Consider the following 22,049-nt stretch of genomic DNA (forward strand, 5'->3'; position numbering starts at 1 on the left):
ATTTTAAGCAAATCCTATTGCTATTCCTTTTGCCTTCTTTATTGGCGAGTCTGTGTAATACCAGGTTGGGAAAGACTTTGAGTAAAACTTAATGTTGGCCTCATAAGAGAGATGCGTCTCCTGTAGGAAAACCACGTCTTCAGAGTGCTGGTGCACATCCCTAAGTATCTTATGTCTTTTAGTTGGAGAGTTAAATCCTTTCACATTATAAATCATAATATTAATGAAATTCATATCTAATAGTTATTTTCAAATCTACATTCCTTTTACAGGTAGGGATACCCAGATCTTTTTGTATATGGACAACCCGTATCTCTGACAGGATATAAATCTGGAACATATACAGTATAATGTCATCAATTAACATTACTTGATTCAAGAGGATATAAACAAGAAAAAACAGAAGAGGACATGCTCCAAACCAGGATTGACATACAGTAAAATGAACATATCAGTTGGGAATAGACATCAGCCAAACCTCATATGAGCCCCTTTAAATGCCAGATGTAATGTAGTACAAAGTGAGAGGATGGTGAGAACATTAGATAATAGGATGTCCACCCCTAAGGGGTGGAGGCTGAGGAGCTGCCATTGTACCTGTAAGTCTGCTAGTATTCTAGATTCATTTGAACTCAGAGAAATGAGAAGGTAATGTTAAGAATGTAGGGCAGGGTGAAGCGGGATAAAGAGAGGGAGAGAAAGAGGAAAGTAAGAAGAAGGAGAGAGGAGAGAGATGGAGAAGGAGAAAAAAAAGAGGGGGGGAGCAGCTGCAACTACTCCAGGTCAAACCGGTTAAGATAATTCAAGCAGCAATCGGATGTCTCATATGGCAATCTAGATAGGCGTGTGAGGAGTGATGGAGTAAGAATTGCGCAGGAGATAGAACTAGGGAGTAGGTTGTTACTTGAGCAATTATTGACTGTATTTTTCCCTAGAATGATTGGAGCATTGGGCAGTCCCACCATATGTGTAGAAGTGTACCAGTCGCTTGGTAACATCTCCAACAAGAGTCGGGAATGGTAGGATCAAATCTGTGGAGTAGAGATGGAACTCTATACCATCTTGAGTACAGTTTAGAATTATTTTCCTGGGTTGAAACACACATGGAACCTTTGTGTATATGACCATACACATGGTCCCAATCGTTGGGGGCTAGGTGCAGTTGTAGGTCATTACTCCAGGCTACACAAGCCTTTTTAAACGTGCTTTCATTGGTGTTTTCTAGACAGGTGTATAGTTTGGAGACCACATGTCTCTTTGGGGAATCTGTGGAGCAGAGTTTCTCAAATGAGGTAAGGGGTCTAGTATGCTCTTTTGGACGTGATGGCCTATGTATGAAGTGGTGGGGTTGCCGATACATCCATGGCATCAAGTTTAGGGTTGGCCATTGGTTCAGAAAGCACTCTCTTATCAAAAAGACTCCATCCTTGAAAAGATGGTACAGTCTCGGGTATTCTTGAGGGAGGAACCCAGCGAGGAACGCATTAGACATTCCGGGGAGGGGAAGTCAGGGTTCATTCGGATAGGTGTGAGTGGACCAGGAGTTGAGGAAAGACCTGATTTCTGACATATCAAGTGATAGCAAGACAATGTCAGGCCGATTAGTGCGTGTTCTTTGAAGTTGGATGATACATGTGATTTTCCCAGCCATGGAGATGAGGCGAGTGGGGTCACCGAAAAGGCAGCTTCCAGGTTCACCCAAGCCACACCCCAAAATTCCATTAATTTTGGATTATTATTATGAAACTTAGCAAAATGATCTGACACATTATGATAACCTTTTTTAATATTTTTTATATGTTCAGCAATCCTCACCTTAAGAGCTCTTTTAGTTCGACCTATGTAAACAAGATTACAAGGACATCTAATGGCATATGCCACAAACGTGTCACATGTTATAAATTCAGATATTTTATATTCTCGCTCATTAACTTCAAAGGATCCACGTTTAACCATATTATTTTTAGCTGTTTTACAAGCTTTACATTTTTTACAGGCCTTAAAGCCTTTTTCCATTGGAAACATAGAAACAGTTTTTGGTACATCTAAAATCTTTTTCATAATCCTCGCTTCTACATTTGCGGCCCTTCTGTAAATAAATTTAGGTCTATTTGGCAATATCGGTCCAAGTATTTTATCCATCAAAAGTATATGCCAATGTCTTTGAAAAATACATTCAATGTCTTTATATTGTGAATGAAGCATAGATAAAAAATTCCACTGATGTTCATTATTAATTTCCTTATTTTTAGTGCTGAAGCAAGATATTCTATGGTTACCAAGGATTTCTTGTATGTTATAATTCAAAAAGTCATCAGAATAACCTTTTTGTAAAAATCTATTTTTTATATTCTCTGCTTATAATTTTAAATCATCATCCAATGTGCAGTTCCTTCTCACTCTCATGAACTGACCTCTAGGTATATTTTTGTGCCACATTGGATGGTGACCACATTAATTGACAGATAGCAATTCCTATCTGTTGGTTTAAAGTATACTTTAGTGATGATATTATTATCAACCCTTTGTATGACAACATCCAAAAGAAGGAGATTTGTTTATATTATATTTTTTTTGAGGAATATCACTATACATGTTTGTAGTCACATATATTTTTTTTAATTTTGTGCACATTATGTTTATTACAGGACAGGAATGTTTATTACAGGAATGTTAATGAAGACACACATGAATGTTAATTAGAGTTTAACCATGGCCGAATGGCGGCCTGCAAAATCCCTTAATGTTCCGGGTGGACGCCTTATGGCGTACTCCCGGGCATGCGCAATCTGCGTGCCTGCAGAGCCGCGCAGTGGCGCGATCTGCCACCGGCCATGTACCTCGGGCACGGCCGATGACAGATCTGAGTACCGGCCCCGTTACCGATACCATGTGACCTGCTGTGATTGTCACATGACAGTTGTATACAATGGATGGCTTCATTCATGCCATCCATTGTATACTAGTGTGTGTAGCTGTGATTGGTCACAGCGATCACATGCACAAGCTGGGCTAATCACAGCCCAGCTGTGTCATGTGATTAGCTGTGGCCAAATCACAGCTAAGCACAAAAAAAAAAAACCCTGAATGAATCTATGTCATTCAGGTAAATGCTTGCTTATAGCAAAGTAATTCTTTGCTATAAGCAAATTGTGTAAAAAAAAAAAAATACTGATCACTTCCCCAAAGTAGTACAATGTTACTATGGTCCTAGTGAAACATGAGAAAAAATCATAAAAAAAAAGAAAAAAATGTAATAAAAAATTAAAAATAATAAAAAAAATAAAACAAAATGTAAACAAATTGTATATATATATTTTTTATACTGTCACCAGTCAGTGTCCCTGATCACCGCCAGGCCAGTTATATGATGACGCTGTACTGCACTGGTGACAGTATGTCAAAAAAAAATATAGTGAAAATAATTTTTTTTATTTTTTCATTTTCCGAAAAATTATGACAAAAAAATACAACTTCAAAAAACTCGCCATGCCTCTTATGAAGTACGTCGGACTGTCTACTTTGCAAAAAGGGGTCATTTGAGGGATATCTGTACTGTTCTGACATTCTTGGACTTCAAAAAATTAGATTGGCTGTCAGTACTTCAGGATTGATCAATATTCCGATTTATCCCATAGTTTGTGAACTCTATAACTTTCCTACAAACTAAAAAATACATCCTAATTTGGGTTATTTTCACCTAAGACATGTAGTAGAATACATTTTGGCCTAAATTTATGAAGAACAATTATTTATTTGCAAACGTTTATAACAAAAACAAAGAAAAACGTGTTTTTTTTTTTCAAAATTTTTGGCCTTTTTTTTGTTAATTTAGCAAAAAATAAAAACCCCAGTGGTGATTAAATACCACCAAAAGAAATCTCTAGTTGTGTGAAGAAAATTATAAAATTTTAGTTTGGGTACAATGTTGTGTGACCGTGCAATTGTCATTCAAAGTGTGAGAGCGCTGAAACCTGAAAAATGGCTTGGGCAGGAAGGGGGTAAAAGTACCCGGTATGGAAACAGTTAATGTGTCGCATATGTCATGCGCCGTTATTAATCACTATAAATAGGGGTTATAATATATAATGCATACTCTCTCCTACCTCCTCCCAACAGCCCCCCCCAAGCTCTCCATCCTACTACCTTCTTCTTCTATTAATTTGCTGCCATTTCTCACTTCTTAACTCTGTCTTTTTATTGGACCCCTCTGACCAACCCACTATCTCAACCATCTGTAATTCTAGTTTTTCACAGAAGTCTCTTAATTCCTACGGATATCTCAATCTTGCCGATTTTCCATCTCTCCACCCGATCAAACAGGCCAGGAACCCCCAGTTGTACTGAACTCCTTTCTCTCTCATCTGATCTAATAACAGGGGGAGGGGCCTGAACATGGCGCCATGAGCTCATGAGACAGAGAAGCTCTGGACACTGATGAGGGGGATGCTGATGCCTACCTGGATGTAGGGAGACACCTCTTGATTGCCTACTGGTGCCGAATGTCTTGTGCGCCATCCCGGGTTGAACGGAGCAAGCGGGAGCACAGGACAGAGGATTGGATCTCTCCCTGGTGCAGTGGTGGTCTGTGTAGAGAGGTACACACGTGGCGGCTGCAGGGCATCCAAAGGATGCTGTCCTGTTGCCGGGGAGATGGGCGCTGGAGATCCCTGTGCCGAAGGACAGCTGCCAGAGCCTCCAGCTGAGTGACAAGGAGGAGTGTCAGTACGTGTGCTGAGATCCGTGGTGGAGCAGACTAGAGGCTCTGCATAGCTCTGTCGAGAAGCTGATCCCTGGAGCTCCTGGAGGGATTGGAGCTGAACTCTAGGGAGGGATTAAACAATGGAGGGAGGCTTTAAAACCCATATAAGAGGACATGCCACCTGGAGGAAAAGGATATGTGGAATAGAATGATCACACGCCCAGGAAACCCATAAGGAGCCAGAGAAACAAGCCTGTATGGACTGGTGAGTTGCTGTGGAGAACGGCCAATTATTTATATCAATATTGAAGTATTGGTGTTACAGGAGTCTGGATATCTGAAGAGAGACCGGGCGGGTAGATGAAGAATGTGCTAGAAGTTCTCAGTAGGTCAAGGAAAATAAAATCAAAAGAAGGTGACCATATTTTATATCTTATACCCATGTGAATATAGTTAGAACTTAGTTAGTACATATTTTGAATAATTTTCTTTGTCATGCTTGTGGACAAGCTCAATTGAAATGAAGAGTAGATCCACTAAAGGAGGAGGGGTAAAGACCCCCCAATCAAATGCTAACATGAGCACTATTAAAAAATATATGCCGATACAAGAAAAGAGCCATGAGACTCACGGTCCGGAGAATCAAAAGGAAAAAAAGAGGAAATCCGATGGGGATCAATCTAGACTGTCATTTGGAATATGGGAGGGAAATGAGCCGAATGAATCCATAAATAATGAATGCATAATAGAACAAAATTTGGCGGATCAACAGGGAGCTTTATCGCAAACTCCTACCAAAAATTATATGGTAGAAATGTTCGCAAAAGTAGAATGCTCTATAGAAAATGAAGTGGCGGTGATTCATAAGGACTTGGGATCAATGTTATCAAGAGTTGAAGAAATAGAAGGGAAAATGGAGTCCCAAGATCAGGAGATTATAAAATTGAAAATGCAAGTTGAAGATATGGAAAAGGAACAGAGGAAGTTGTCATATAGACTTGAAGATCAGGAGAATAGAGAAAGGAGAAATAACTTGAGGATCCGGGGCCTATCAGAGGACATAAGAGAAGAGGGTTTACGGAGAAAAATAAAAAGTGTACCTAACCCCCTGTTAGGAAGATTAGGCACAGACCCTTAAAAACTGGAAGAGTGCATAGAATTAGACAAGCTCTAGAAATCACGTCAGAGCTTCCAAGAGATGTTATTGTCCATTTCCATAACTTTGAAGACAGAGAAAGAATATGGAAAAAACTTCACGAGAACCCCGAAATAAAATATGAAGAATTGAAATTGCAGATTTTTGCAGACGTTGCTTCCGAGACTCTAATTAGAAGGAGAATACTTAAATCATTATGGAGGATCTGCTCTTGGACTACTAGCAGACATTGGAAGGAGGCATCCATCCGTCTGAGGGCTTGTGAATACAGACCGCGTGAGAGATCCCAGAGACTGTGTTGCCACCTGCCCCTCTGGTACTTGAGAGTCAGATGAGAGTGCAGGGAAAAGGGAAAAATGGCTGGTATTTGAAAGAGCATTGTCCACACTATTCCATTCCAATGGACTTTGCTCAAGTTACTTACAGAAACAAGTTTGTGCCTTTTATCTGCTTCAACTAAGCTAAGTGCTTTACTGGCCCCTGCAAGGACTGTGCCTAAAGTGCTGCAGAAGAAGAAAGTTAGTATGCTTAGTTCTCTTTGGAGCATCCCACTGTTTCCCAATCCCTATCCAAGTTACCCCAAAAATAAAAACACCAAAAAGAACATCCCTGGACTGTTCTGTGAGCCAAAGAGTGACTGTGTTGAGTAACTGTGTTTGTGTGCCTGACAGACCCAAGGGACCTATCAATCTGCTGGCCTTTACGGGGGTACCGCTACATCAGGTTTTATCTGAGGAGACACCCTGAGATTTTTTAATCTCAGGAAAATTGTAAGCAAACAGGGTTGCTATGCCCATAGTTATGACACAGATGATTACCAACATAAGTTCAAGCAAACAAGGGCTGGAACAGTATATATTGTGCACTGCACACATGGCGAACCATTTCTAATTCTTCTCTCATCCTGTTTGTTTTTTCAAATCTTTATGCAAATATGCAAGTAATAAACGTACAATTCTACGCAAAGCAGTGTGATGAGTTATTTAAATGCTACTGTATGTACTCAGTCTTGCAGTTAAACAAATTCTGTTGTTTTGCAGGGTTACAATTCTACAAAGGAATTCATAGCCAGCCAGGGTCCTTTGCCGAACACCACTGTAGATTTCTGGAGGATGGTTTGGGAGCATCATGTTAACACCATTGTAATCTTGACCAACTGCATGGAAAATGGTCGGGTATGTTAATCAAACAACTCACAATTGTCCTAATTTGACCTAGGCTAGGGATAAGGTTTTGGTTCAGCACTTGAGGCAGAGCAATGAAATTCTGAATTTATAGACCAAAAAAATTGTTCTTGAACCTAGCATAGGAAAGATACAGTGCTATACTGTGCATTTCAGTGTGGTAAGCTACATAGCCTTGTGTTCATAGTCCCATAGACTCAACCTAGGGCTCCTTTTTTCTGTATCAGCAGCAAGTATGCTTGCCTCCTATTCTCTGTACCACCCCTTTGTATCCCTTTTTTCCTTTTGTGATTTAATCAATTTTTTTTCTTTCATTCATTTTCTTTTTACTTATGTTCTGTTAGGGTTAAAGAATGGGTTTTTGGGTTTTCTTGGGGGGTAGGGTTGGGTTCAGTTTCAAATGCCACTTTATGCATTGGCGTACCTCCATAAATCTCAGTCTCTCCAGACAATATGGTCACCTGCTGATTCAGCACTGTTTGCAGACCACTTTGCTCCCTAATAAGAGTCAGAAGTTGAATCCTAAAAGGTTTTACTTCTCAGAATACAGTACAGAGGATGTTTTTTTCCAGTCGCTTGAAGTGTGACAGTCTAATATCTACTATGAAGACTTGAGACTAACAAGAAAACATACAAATATAAGACCAAAAACAAAGGAATCTAGTTAAACCTTCAAGAACTCATCCTCAAGTCAGAGACCCACAACATATCAAACTTGACTCAATTGTAGTCCTAAAGAAACAAAACATAATAGGTCCATATTGTTCTTTTTTCCCATAATACTGTACATTTTTATTTGTATTTACAAATATAGTTACAACAACAACAAAAAAAAATAGGATAGTGAAAAGCTACACAATATCACAGTATATGTGCTGTGTTAAAGTTTAACAAAGAGAAAAAAGGAAATATTGAATAATTCCTAACAATCCTACTAGTTCCATGAAATAATCATTTTAGAGTATCCAAAAAAAGGGTAAACATAATAATATCTTAGGTTACAGTTCTGAACCAGGTGGACCAGGGTTTCCAAGCTTTTCAAATTTGGTAATTCTATCATTTAGGTAAGCTAAAGATTTCTCATAGATGAAGTGGTTCTGGACTAGCTCAATGACTTCTTTTAGAGAAGGGACGAAGTCTTTTTTCCAGTGTCTAGTAATGGTAAGTCTTGATGCTAGAAAAATATGTGTCACTAAGAGTCGATAATGGATTGGATATGTATCTATATTTATATTCAAAATGGCTAGGGTAGTATCTGGTTGTTTTATTATTCCAGTAATTTCTGATATCATGTGGAAAACTTTATACTAATAGCTTCTAATATTTTTACATGTCCATAATATATGTGATAGAGTACCAATCTGACCGCAGTTTCTTCAGTATTGAGGACTATGTTGTTCTGAGAATCTGGCCATTTGGTAAGGAATTAGATACCATCTTGTGGAAATTTTGTGCATTAGCTCCCAAAGGTTAACACATCTAGTAGCTGAAAATGCACATTCCCAATGCTCATTAGAGATTTCAGTTTCTAAATCTTTAGATATATATATTGCTTTTACTGGTTGTTTCAATAGGCAACGATTAATGCGTGTATAGGTTTATTTTTCAGAAGGGAGGAGGTTAAATTCTTTCATAAGGAATTCAAAAATGCTTGTCCTTTTTAACACAAATATCTTGTATTGTGCGTATGCCAATAAGTTTCCAATTCAAGATATCTATGCTAGGCATTATGACTTCTAAGGCTGTAATAGGTATAAGAAGAGGACTTATTCAGAGAGGATCTATAGGCATGAAGCTTAAGGATTTCCAGGCTTCAATTGAGGCTCATATAGTTGGTGTTGTTTTACTAGTGGGAATCCTTTGCCACGAGCTCGCTAGTAGTATGGCGCTTAAATCTGTAGTTTTTTCAGTGTCACCCCATTTTGTATAACCTTCCACTATAAACCAATGTTTGAGTTGACCTAATAATGATGCTTTGTGATAGTCCCTAATGTCAACAAATGCAATTCCTCCTATTTGTTTGTGTTTGATTAATATATTATGTGAGCATCTAGGTCTCATATTTCCCCAGACATATTTTTTATTATTATTATTATTATTATACAGTATTTATATAGCGCCAAAAGGTTTGCTCAGCGCTGTACATTATAGTGGGGGACAGTACATGAGACAGTACAGTAACAAAACAATACAGGAGGGGTTCGAGGGCCCTGCTCTTTTGAGCTTACAATCTAGGAAGGAGGGGATAATGGCACAGGAGGAAGTGGCTGTGGGGGACAGAGTGGTAGGAGGAGTGGAGATCGCCAGTTAGGTGAGGGTGGGGTAGGCTTCCCTGAAGAGATGGGTTTTCAGGGTGCGCCTAAAGGTTAGGAGGGTAGGTGACAGTCTGATGGATTGGGGTAGTGAGTTCCAGAGGATGGGGGAAGTCCTGGAGAAGTCCTGCAGTCGGGCGTGGGAGGTGGAGACCAGGGAGCTAGAAAGTAGGAGGTCTTGTGAGGAGCGAAGATTACGGGTTGGGTGGTATTTGGGTGTCAGGTCGGTGAGGTAGTTAGGGGCAGCGTTATGAATGGCTTTGTATGTCAGTGTTAGTAGTTTGAATTTGATGCGTTGGGCAATCGGGAGCCAGTGGAGGGACTGACAGAGGGGGGTGGCAGAAGAGGAGCGGTTGGTAAGGTGGATGAGTCTGGCCGCTGAGTTCAGGATTGACTGAAGCGGGGATAGTCTGTGATGAGGTAGGCCAGTGAGGAGGGAGTTGCAGTAGTCCAGGCGTCAGATAATGAGGGAGTGAACGAGTTGTTTTAGTAGTGTCTGGGGTTAGGAACGTACGTATTTTGGAGATGTTACGGAGGTGGAGCCTGCATGAGCTTGCTAGAGATTGGATATGGGGTTGGAAGGACAGGTTTGAATCTAGAGTGACACCTAGGACTTTGGCTTGCGGGGTGGGACTGATGGTGGCATTGTTGGTCGTGATGGAGAGGGTGGGGCGCAGGCTGGGGGGAAAATTAGGAGCTCGGTTTTTGAAAGATTCAGTTTGAGGAAGTGGAGCGACATCCAGTCTGATATGTCGTTCAGCAGGTGAGTGATACGGGCAGAGACTGAAGGGGTGAGTTGAGGGTTGGAGAGGTAAATTTGCGTGTCATCGGCATAGAGGTGATAGTTGAAGCTGTGGGAGTGTATCAGTTTGCCAAGGGAGGAGGTGTAGATGGAGAAGAGAAGGGGCCCGAGGACAGAGCCTTGGGGGACCCCAACAGAGAGGGGGAGAGAGGGGGAGGTGGTAGCGTTATAGGTAACGCTGAAGGAGCGGTGGGAGAGATAGGAGGAGAGCCAGGAGAGAGCGGAGTCTCTGATGCCGAGGGAGTGTAGTTTATCGTGGAGGAGGGGGTGGTCAACTGTGTTGAAGGCTGCGGAGAGGTCGAGGATTAAGAGGACTGAGTAATGGCCATTAGCTTTGGCGGTTAGAAGGTCATTAATGATTTTGAGTAAGGCGGTTTCGGTGGAGTGTAGGGGACAGAAGCCAGACTGTAGTGGATTGGGGAGGTTGTTTTCAATGAGGTGGGAGCTTAGGCGATTGTAGATTAAGCGCTCAAGGAGCTTGGAAGTAAATGGCAGCAGGGAGATGGGTCTAAGGTTGTTCAGGTCAGTGGGGTCCAAGGAGGGTTTTTTGAGTATGGGGGTGATGTGCGCGTGCTTTAGGGGGGTAGGGGAATGCGCCAGTAGAGAGGGAGAGATTGAAAATGTGGGTGAGGAAGCATAGGATGGAGGGGGAAGGTGCCTGGAGTTGTGTGGGGACAGGGTCAAGGGGGCAAGTGGTGAGGCGGGCTTCTGAGAAGACCTTGGTGACCTCCTCAGTGGTGGCAAGGCTGAGGGAGTGGAGTGTTGGGGGGGTTATGGTGTGCAGGATGTTGAGGGTGGTGGGGGGCAGGGCGGTTGCGAGGTCAGAGGAGGAGAGAGTTGGAGGGGTTGTAGTGGGAGGGAGGCTAAGTGGGGAGATAGGTTGAGCATTGGCAATGTGCTTACGGATTGCGTCGATCTTATTTTGGAAGTGAATGGCAATCTCGTGGGCGGTGAGTGAGGTACTAGGTGGGGGTGGGGGGATGGGAGTAGGGAGTTGAAAGTGGAGAAGAGCCGACGAGGATTGGAGGAGAGGGTGTTGATGAGGGTTACAAAGTAGGTTTGTTTGGCAGCGTAGAGGGAGGAGGTGTAGGTGAGGAAGGCGGATTTGTAGAGGGAGAATGCTTGAGGGGATTTGGTTTTGCGCCAGAATCATTCCAGCGTGTGACTGCATCGTTTAAGATGTTTAATGTGGTCGTTCTGCCAGAGTTGAAGCGGTCGGGGTCTAATGCTACGTGTGGTTAGGGGTGCTGTCTTGGAAATTCGTTTTCAATTAATTTTTCCTTACCGTGAGTAGCTCTTTTGAGATGTGGGGAAAAATGGAGCTCCCGTTACCCAAGAATTATCACACGACACTCTCAGGTTGGAGGTTGAATTCACTCTGTCTCCGGCTCTAACCCCGGACTCCTGTTTTATTAAAAGCACACACACGCCCCCCCACACGGGGGGTCAGGTCAATCCCCTCCCACAGAACAATGTTTAGGGGGTGTCCATACATGAGAATATACATCCTGTTTGGAGTGTAGCATTTCCTCTTATCTATACTGAAAACCAGTTAAACCAGTTCTCCCCTCCCCCATAAGCTCTCTTTGGAGAGCAAGCTTCCCATCCTTTACATGCTATCAGCTCCTAGTAGTATGTTCACTCTCTGTACAAGCATCCCTTAGATTAAACAGTGCCAGTCTGTATCTGAATGGGCCCGATACGATCTTTATTAAAACACATCCATCCAGATACAGTTCAGGTCGGTAGTGGCTTGTAGAGATACATATGAGCCTACACGCGGAGTTCGCACTGCCCGGCGCCTGGCCATACGAAGTCCATGTGGTACTATGCTGCTGATATGTGGATACAGGCCCGCGGCCCACCGCCGGTGGCATTCGCATCGAATGCCGTGGTGGTATACACGCCGGTCTATAAGCGCAGATCTGCCATCTCATCCATTACCGAGCTGAGTACTATAATATATACATTGTACATGCGCATGGCCTAATTGCAGCCTTCAGAGCTTTAATTAAGCCACGCGAGAGACATATGAATAACACTAATATATGACACATTTAAAGTTCAAACTGTAATTCAAAATTTCCATGACATTCCCTCCTGTTTTATCATATTTTCCTCGTGTCCCTTCTTGATCTTCTTCAGCTTGATGGGTGTAGTCTCAAAACCTTAAAGAGTTGGTCTTAGACCAGAGTTCCTGTAGTTGTCCCTGAGAATAAAGCTCCACGGGGTACCTGAAACAACAAGACCCGACGCAGGCTCGACGCAAACAGGTTTGATTGAAGCGATGAGCGTTGGAACCTTCACTACAGGAAGGCTCTTGCAAAAACCACAAACAGACTTCTGGTATAAATAAGGCTTGTGATCCCACGGTGGTCCGGGGAGATCCAGCAGCAGATTCTCAAATTGCCCCTACAGACGGGGCCATACAAGGCTGGTCTCGACCCAGACGGTTTTCCAAAACGCAGACACAAACAACGATGAGGCTTTGAAGCTAGCTTGGAGGTCTTGGAGAACATGGTCTTCAGGGAGATAAATTTAGAGGGCAGCCAGGACGTAACCCGCAGAGAAGGTGGCTGGTTGGTGAGGTCTTCCTCCGATCAGTGGTTGGAGTGGGATCCCAGGAGCGGGCATGGAGATGTGGTCGTCTGCCAAAGCTTGGCTTACACGGTTGATGAGGCAACAGGAACATCTCACCGCGGCATATAGGAGGCAGAGGAAAAAGAGAAGCATCAGGACATACACTCCCACTTCCTTCAACCAAGATCCGATGGAGAACAGGAAATCTCCCAATCCTCCCAAACCCTTGAACAGATTCCAACCCTCACTAGCTATAGCTCTAGCTTTTCCCTGTAGTTCACTAACTTTGTCCATATGGGCCTGGACCTTGTCATCGGTGTCTTCTATCCAAGTACAACAATCCTCTCCGATGAACTCACAGAACCCCCCTTTGGCGGCTAAAAGGTAATCAAGGGCCATCTTCTCCTGAAGCACTAAAATTCCCATCTGCCATTGTTCTTGGGCAATTTCTCTGACAGCCTCTACGGTCTCGTTAAACATACTATCCACGATGACAGAAAAATTGTTCAGGTGCTTCATAAGTTCTATTCCCCAACCTGTCCATGAGGGGAACCAAGCCCATGCCTGGTCGCCCTCAGAGAACAGCTCCCTGCGAACTCTCCCTGCTATCCCTACCTTCTTGTGGACCATCAACTCTTCATGATCCATCACTACATAGGATGTGGGGACTAGCTTTATGAGGGCACACAAACCTTTCGTGTTCTGGGGAAATGTTCTATAGGCTGCCGAACCACACAGAAAATAGTACGGACCTGTCAGAGCAGAGCAGGAAGGTTTTTCGTTTGGCCTCTGGCACTGAGCAACCGTTGCACAGACTGGGGGATTGCTCCCTCAGTCTGCACATCACATCTGTCCTTCCAACAAACGTGGTCTGGTCGGTCAGTGTGGTTACTCAGAAGGGAAGTCTGGTTAGTCAGATTGACAGTTATACCTCCCTCACAGGTGGTAGTCCCAACAAACTTGTTACCTGTGCCAAAGCTGATATTAAAGCACACCTGAGGGCTGCCTAGCTGCCCAGTTACCCATAATGGACTGACAAGGGCCCTACAGGAGCTAGAGCTAATATTGGTACTAAAACTGATGTTACCTGCTAAAAATGTGTCTAAGTTCTACAGACAAATGTCTACATGGGGGCTGACCAGGGGTCCCTTGCTTTTTTCATGCCGACACGGATGTCATATAGGGCATGAACAGCGGCCATTGCGGACATGTGATGACTGGGTGGGGGCTTAGAGCATACCCAACAGTTGGTTTTGTTCGGCGGTTCTGGCTAGTCGCAGATGCATTTTAAATAAAAGGTTGGGGTATCTGCCGTCTTTTCCTCCGTTCACACACATGTAAGACATACAAACAAAAAGAAAAAGGAAAATGACACCCCTCATTCTCTGGTGTAGCTGAAAAGCTTCTTGCATTGGCTTGCGTGCACCCAGTTGTCTCGTCCCTCGAGCTTGAGTGAGGTAGGTGTTGTCAGCTGGACTTGGTATGGTCCGGTGAATCGTGGTTCGAGTCCGGTTCTTTGATGTTTCTTTAGGACGACCCAATCACCTGGCTCAATAAAAAGAACACCTGTTATTGCATTTGGATCGGGGAGCGATTCGCGAACCCGATGGTGTATCTTCTGCAGCTCCCGTTGCAGAGATTGCACGTAACCTGTAAGCTGTGAATGCAAAGACGACAACTGTTGAGGAAAGTACAACCCTGTTTTGGGAGGTCCCCCAAACAACACCTCGTAGGGTGACAGCCCATGTGGTTGCCGAGGGCATTCCGGATGGAATAGAGGGCAATGGGGAGACACTCAGGCCAAGGTTTTTGAGTATCGGCCATGATTTTGGAGATCCTGTTTTTAAGGATTCCGTTGAGACGTTCAACCTTACCGCTACTCTCGGGGTGATACGGGGTGTGTAGCCCTTGGTTGATGTGAAGGGCTTTACATACCTCTGCAAAGATCTGTCCAGTGGAGTGTGACTCGATGGTTTCAGGTAGACCCCAGCGGCACACAACCTCGGACAGGATTTTCTTCGCCGTGGTACTAGCGTTGGCAAACGTAACGGGCCACGCAACTCACATGCCCTGGCCAGTGCCCACAGCTCAGCTTCCTGAGCTGACATATGTGCGTTCAAAGAGCCCTTTTCCACAACCTGTGTGTGGCTTACCGTCTTGGGTGTAGTACCTGGACCCATCGACATAAAGATTTTTCGCTTCCGGTAGTGGTGCTTCCTTCACCGGGCTGATCGCCGCTGACTCCAGTTCCATCAAAGAAATGCAGTCGTGTCCTTTGGAAGAGAGGTTAGTAGTGGAAAAAGAAGACATGTTAGCAGAAGAGGTGTTAGTATCGTTAGTCGAGTTGCAAGAGTTAGCACTGTCGTTGCTGTCCTCCCCCCTTCTCTTCTTCCAACACAGGAAGAAGAGAAGCTGGGTTAAGAATAGTGCATCGTTTGATAGTGAGATTAGTAGGGATTAGGAGGGCTTTCCCCTGAGAGGGGTACCTTGCCTTGGATGTCCTGTTTTCGCAAGACCGTTCTTGCTGCACTGGTGTCGGTGAGGCAAGGGAGGGGATATTTTAATTCCTCTAGAAAAAGATGGACCTGGGCCGACACCGATTTGCCAACTTCCTATGAGGATTCATAGGAGTTACTTACCATGGTGGTGACAGGGGCGGAGGACTCATCTGGAATGAACTGCCATCGATCTTTAGGTAATTGGGGACAGCTCCTCCTCATGTGCCCCGTTTGGTGGCACTGAAAACACCTGGGAGGGGGCCTATCCTTCCTGTGACCCAGATCCCTTGGTTTTTCGTGTGGGGTCTGGGACATAAGAACTTTGGCCTTGTCCTGTTTTCTCCTATCCATTTCCCTCTCTATTGCCCCAAGAGTGGAAAGGATAGCAGGGATAGACATCTCATTATATTCGGGTCAGGCCAGAACCAGCCTTTCCCGAATTTTAGTATTGATGCCTTCCAAAAATTTGGCCCGCAACAGAATGTGCGTCGTGGTCACCTTTACCCCTTCAGTTGGAGCATCAGGTCCAACTTCCAGATCCGCATCCAGTGCCGTCTGCTTGAGACGGCGCCAGAAGCAGGCGCTTTCCTCATTAGGACCCTGAGTGAGCTTCATCATGTCCGTAGTAGAGGAAGCACCATACATTTCTGGAAGCTTTGCCTTTAGCTGTGCACAAAACTCTTTGCCCCCTGAAGTCATCTCCTCATGAGTGGTTATAGAGCACCCTGCAATCACTGCACTGGCCACTTCCATGCTCACCTTTGCCCGTAGGATCTGCGCACAATCCGACCCGCTCATACCATAGCTGAACTGGTTTTGTCCAAACATTCAAGCAAATCCTCTCGGATTGACTCGATAGTCCGGGAGCTCAGCCGGAATAGTGCGGATCTCTGCCGGGGTGAAGGGGACATGCCAAACTACCCGTTCCCCTAAAGTCCGCTCCCCCTGTCCATTGGGAGGACCTTCAAACTGCTGCACCCTGACTGGATAGGTCTCGGTCCGGGGAGAGTGCAAAGGCTGGCCCGACTTCATCGGTGGGCTTAGATTAACCATCTTGCTTACTGCCCCTTCAGGTTTGAGGTCCCTCAGATCAGGGTATAGCTGGGGGGGCAGGGGTCTGATCAGTGGCTTGTAGCGCTATGATGCAATCCGCCCTGTTTCTTAACCGGGTGTCTATTCCCCTTGATTCGCAGGTAGTCTGCAAATTGGCTGTTGAGAAGACTTCGTAGTTGGAAAAAGAAGGAGCTGGGGTGAAGCAGGGAGAAGGGAGAGGTAGAGGTAGAGGCTGAGGCATAGATACAGAAGACACGGAAGGCACGTCAAGAGTGACGTCACTAGCAGAAGAGACAGGTGCAGTTATACTTATCTCAGCCACTGTTGGTTGCTCGGGAACCCCAGCAGACCCTGACCCTGCCTGCCTTAGTAGAGTCAGCCCTGAAAGAGCTTCCTCCACCTCTGACACCGGATCCTCCTGTTTTATTCCCTTTGGAGGCCAGGTATACATCACCTGGTTCTTCCGGACAGACACGAGTTTATGTATGCCCTGCTTCCCTAATTGGATTGACCTGTGAAGCCATAGCTGTGCGATCTCGAGTTCTGACGCCTGCATCCGTGGTTCAAATTCAGAGATTAATTTTTCCCACCTCCATGCGTCAAATGTACCTTCCCGGGGAATTTCCCATCTGGTACCCTTCGACCATTTATTCCACCTTTTGAGCGGTTCTGTAGACTCCCCCCCCCCCCCCAAACTCACCTTCATCAGCTGTGCAGCTGTCGTCACCCTGAAGAGGGCTGGTTCCCCCTCTCTCTTCATGGACTGACTACTGCTCATCGTGACTAGTCACTGGTATATATCCCGGGTCCGGGTACCTGTTTACCCCCTGGAGCACTCAGTGGAATCCTACCGAGAGGCCTGATTCCACCACTTTCCCAGCACAGCATAATTTATGTGATTCTTATCGATCACCCGAAGCGCATCAAGTGGCGGTCAGACTGAGAGCACACCTCCCACTCCCACAGCGCAATTTATGTGATCCTGACCACCCGAAGTGTTTGTGGTAACCAGGCTAAGCGTTACACTTCCCTGGACCGCCCACTCGCACAGCGTAATTTATGTGGTTCTCATCACCCACTGTGTTTGGCAGGCCACACCGCACAATGATGCAAGTGGCTTTTCTCTCCCTGCACACAGTAGCTAACACAAGTCAAAACAAAAGGAGGGGTTCTTTGCTTCTTACTTATGGGTCACTGGTTGCCCGGAAACCTGCTAACTGACCTTTAGGAAAATCGTGTAAAGAAAAAACTTTCCTAATACACACAGAAAATCCCTTTTCAACCAGAAAAACCGTTAAACAGGACAAAGTGGAGCCTTATGAAAAACTCGGGACGTAAAACAATTACACAGAGGTAAACCAAAAAACTGCGCCATAAATAACCCCAGTTGCCGACGCGAAAATCGCTTCTACCAGCGCCGCTAAACGATCCGCGCTACACACGCGATCTTTGCTGCAACCGCCTAAAACCGTTTACACAAAAAGTCTGCTGGATGCGGAACATGCGACGCAGCAGCTTTAAACAAACCCGCTTTACAAAAAGGAACTACTTTTAACAAGAGAAACACACTCACTATACAAGAAATCTATGCGCAAAAACCCTAAACTTCACTGCGCTCACTAAATGTGGAACACGTGAGGAAAAAACTCGCTAAACACACTTTAAATTGGCTGGCAATACGCAAATTTAAAGCTAAAAGCAAACAACTTAAACCATGCTTTTGAGTGAAGGCGGTAGCGTACCCAGAGCTAGATGTGCTGCCCTCGTGGGTAACCCCCTCTTGAACCAAAAGGAAATAACAACGATGGAATAAAATACAAAACTGTAAAATTGGATTAAAAACACAATGCGGGTCAAATGCATATAGAGAACTGCATATACATTGCATAAAGATTACTGAAACTCAAAGCGAAACTCGCAAAACGTTGTTCCCGAGTGATCAAAAAACAAAATGGCAGAGAAACACATGGCAGTCACAAAATGGTTGCCAAACAAAGAGACATGTGGAGCAGTCAACAAAATGGCCACCAACAGAGAAGCACATGTGGTAGTCAACAAAATGGCCACCAACAGAGAAGCACATGTGGTAGTCAACAAAATGGCCACTAACAAAGAAGCACATGTGACACTAGCCTCAAAATTGCCTCTAACCTCTTACATAAAACAGACTTTTGGACAAAACATACACTGGACAATTACACAACAATATACAGTACACATACAACACAAATTTGGCACAATCACAGAACGGACATGGATATCACACTAACATGCGCATGTAACAGAAAAGACCCACTGTTGCATGCTTGCTGGGAGCAGTAGTACCGACAAAACACTGCACAGACTATATGCACACAAGGGTCTTACAACAGTTAACGATTAATCTAAACCTTTCAGCACTGTAATAATTACCTCACCTGGAGGGAGGTAAAGCAATTACCAGAGTACCTACAACCCGCAAATACTTACCTAAACTATGCAAAAACTTTTACCCGCTAAAACATATACCCGTTTAATTTTTGGTTGAAAGATTTTTAAACTTGACCAAATCCAGCCAACCAAACCCACCCCTCTGCTGTTTTTTGCAGAGAAAAACCCTTGTCTTTCACCCACAAATCAAAATTTTAGGACAACTAGGTCCTTGCTAAGCGGAATTCACGTTAGCTAACAGAGAGCGAAATTAGCCACACGAACGCGCAAAAAGCGATCCTCTTAACGGTAGAGAGACCTGAAATGTGCCGGCATACTTTTTGCTAGTTCATGATAGCTCATTCCCCCCTCGTACTCAGTTAGCTATCACAGAATTTGTGTTAGAATCCACTGGCTCGCCAAATGTCTTGGAAATTCATTTTCAACAAATTTTTCCTTACCGTGAGTAGCTCTTTTGAGATGTGGGGAAAAATGGAGCTCCCGTTACCCAAGAATTATCACACGACACTCTCAGGTTGGAGGTTGAATTCACTCTGTCTCCGGCTCTAACCCCGGACTCCTGTTTTATTAAAAGCACACACACGCCCCCCACACGGGGGGTCAGGTCAATCCCCTCCCACAGAACAATGTATAGGGGGTGTCCATACATGAGAATATACATCCTGTTTGGGGTGTAGCATTTCCTCTTATCTATACTGAAAACCAGTTAAACCAGTTCTCCCCTCCCCCATAAGCTCTCTTTGGAGAGCAAGCTTCCCATCCTTTACATGCTATCAGCTCCTAGTAGTATGTTCACTCTCTGTACAAGCATCCCTTAGATTAAACAGTGCCAGTCTGTATCTGAATGGGCCGATACGATCTTTATTAAAACACATCCATCCAGATACAGTTCAGGTCGGTAGTGGCTTGTAGAGATACATATGAGCCTACACGCGGAGTTCGCACTGCCCGGCGCCTGGCCATACGAAGTCCATGTGGTACTATGGTGGTGGTATACACGCTAGTCTATAAGCGCAGATCTGCCATCTCATCCATTACCGAGCTGAGTACTGTAATATATACATTGTACATGCGCATGGCCTAATTGCAGCCTTCAGAGCTTTAATTAAGCCACACGAGAGACATATGAATAACACTAATATATGGCACATTTAAAGTTCAACCTGTAATACAACATTTCCATGACAGTGCTAAGGAGTCTAGGGCAGCTGATAGAATGTCGTTATACACAGCACTGGCCAGGTCAGGGCATGACAGTGGAAGGATACTGTCGTACAGACAGTCAGCTGCAGAGTGGAGAGGGGCTGGGTTTAGGTTGCGGAGATTACGGCTGGTGAAGGTTTGACGTTTCGGGGGGGAGGTGTTGGAGGATGGGGAGATGGAGAAGGTAATGAGGTTGTGGTCAGAGAGAGGGAAAGGGTGTTAGTGAGGTTGTGGGGGGTGCAGAGATGGGAGAAAACGAAGTCCAGGGTGTTTCCGTTGGTGTGGGTGAAGGACTGTGTGCACTGTGTGAGTGCAAACGAAGAGGTTAAGTGGAGGAGTTTGGATGTAGCCGGGTTGATGACATTGAGAGGGATATTGAAGTCACCAAGGATGATGGTGGGGAGCTCAGAGGAGAGGAAGAAGGGCAGCCAGGCGGAAAAGTCGTCAAAGAAGCGGGATACGGGTCCAGGGGGCCGATAGATTACTGCAATCCTCAGAGGGGTGGGGGAGAAGAGTCAGATGCAGTGGGCCTCAAAGGAGGAGAAGGATAGAGAGGGGGGGTTTGGGAGGACCTGAAAGTTGCTCAGCGGTGACAAGAGCATGCCAACCCCACCACCTCTACGACCGCTCGGTCTGGGTGAATGGGACCAGATGAGACCACCATAGGAGAGTGCCGCAGGGGAGGTGGAGTCAGTGGCTTGGATCCAGGTTTCCGTGACCGCTAGGAGGTTGAGGGAGTGGGAAATAAAGAGGTCATGGATGGCGGTGAGCTTGTTGCACACCGATCGGGCGTTCAGGAGTGCAACTGAGAGTGGAGGGGTGGATGCTGGGAGGAGGGGGACAGGTATAAGGTTGAGGGGGTTGTGGTGGTTTGTGTGAGTAGGAGGGTGCCTAGTGGGTGAGTGAGTTGGTGAGGGGCCAGGGTTCGGGGAGATGTCCCCGGCATTGAGGAGGAGAAGGAGGGTGAGAAAGGTGGCATGGGAGCGGGATGTGCAAGAGCGTGTGGGTCTGTTAGGGGTGGCGTGTGGGTCAGTGGGAGAGTGGAGTATCAGGAGGAGGTGGTGAAAACCGTAGTGGGGAGAGGGAAGTAGTGAGGGTCCGATGTAAAGTAGTTTTGGGGGGGTAAGGGGGTAGAGGAGGAGATTTTGTGGATGGAGGAGAGGAGTATGAGGAGGAGGAGTACAGGTGGCATATTAAGAGGGTGAGCGGAGTGCTGGTCAAATGAGGGAGGTGAAAAGTTTCACATCAGGGCGTGTAGATGCGCAGAGTCTATCGCGCAGTGGCGGAGGAGTTCAACAGTGAGAGGGGAGGGAAAGTGGTGGGCAGCTGGGCCTGCTGCTGGCTGGCTACAATCTATTTTTAAGAATAGATTGTAGTTTTGTTAGATATGAATATTCAATAGGGATTGGAAGTGATCTAAATAGATATAAAATATGTGGCAATATGAACATTTTAAATATGGCCAGTCTGCCAGACCAGGATAGTTCATGTTTAGTCATTTTATTAAGGTGGGTTTGAATTTTTGGAATGAATTTTGAATAATTGAGAGTTCCTAGGTCAGAGGTTGGCTGATAAGGAAATAAGGCAAGATAAGGAATGGCTTCATTTTCCCAGATGTAGGGACATTTGTTTTGGAGGTGAATTTTTAGAATGTGATCTACACCCAGATTTAGGATATTAGATTTGGATGCATTTATTTTATAATATAAAATATAACTGAATTGTATTAGAGTTTCTTGAATTGCTGCTAAAGAAGTAGAGGGATTAGTTAGCAATAAAATTATGTAATCCGCAAAAAGCGTTATTTTGTGGTGATTTTTACCTATATGGAAGCCATGTATATCTGGATTGTTTCTTATAGTTTCATCAAGAGGTTCAATTGATAGGTTAAAAATTAGTGGTGACAATGGGAATCCTTGTCTGGTACCATTCGTAATTAAGAATGGTTTTGCATAGCATGTTAGATACATAGACTTGGGCGGAAGGATTTGAGTAAGGTGCTGAGATAGCATTAATAATTGTTCCTGAAAATCCAAATTTATGCAGTACTTGGAACATGTATGTCCAGTGTATCCTATCAAAAGCCTTTTTGGCGTCCAGAGCAAGTAATAAGGAGGGAATTTTATGTG

The 22,049-nt window shown here is 44.7% G+C and overlaps 1 protein-coding gene across 1 annotated transcript in view; it reads left to right on the plus strand.

The window, feature by feature from the left end:
* LOC149467497 (receptor-type tyrosine-protein phosphatase H-like) overlaps positions 1 to 22,049 on the plus strand; it is a 581,796-nt gene that overhangs the window by 421,471 nt on the left and 138,276 nt on the right. Inside the window, exon 18 of the mRNA XM_089671609.1 lies at positions 6,899 to 7,033. Within this exon, the coding sequence (XP_089527735.1) occupies positions 6,899 to 7,033 (135 nt within the window). The remainder of the gene's footprint in view (positions 1 to 6,898; positions 7,034 to 22,049) is intronic.

Source organism: Staurois parvus, unplaced genomic scaffold (assembly GCF_062004578.1).
Source record: "Staurois parvus isolate SC_StPar_1 unplaced genomic scaffold, SC_StPar_1.0 ptg000108l, whole genome shotgun sequence".
NCBI classification, from domain to species: domain Eukaryota; kingdom Metazoa; phylum Chordata; class Amphibia; order Anura; family Ranidae; genus Staurois; species Staurois parvus.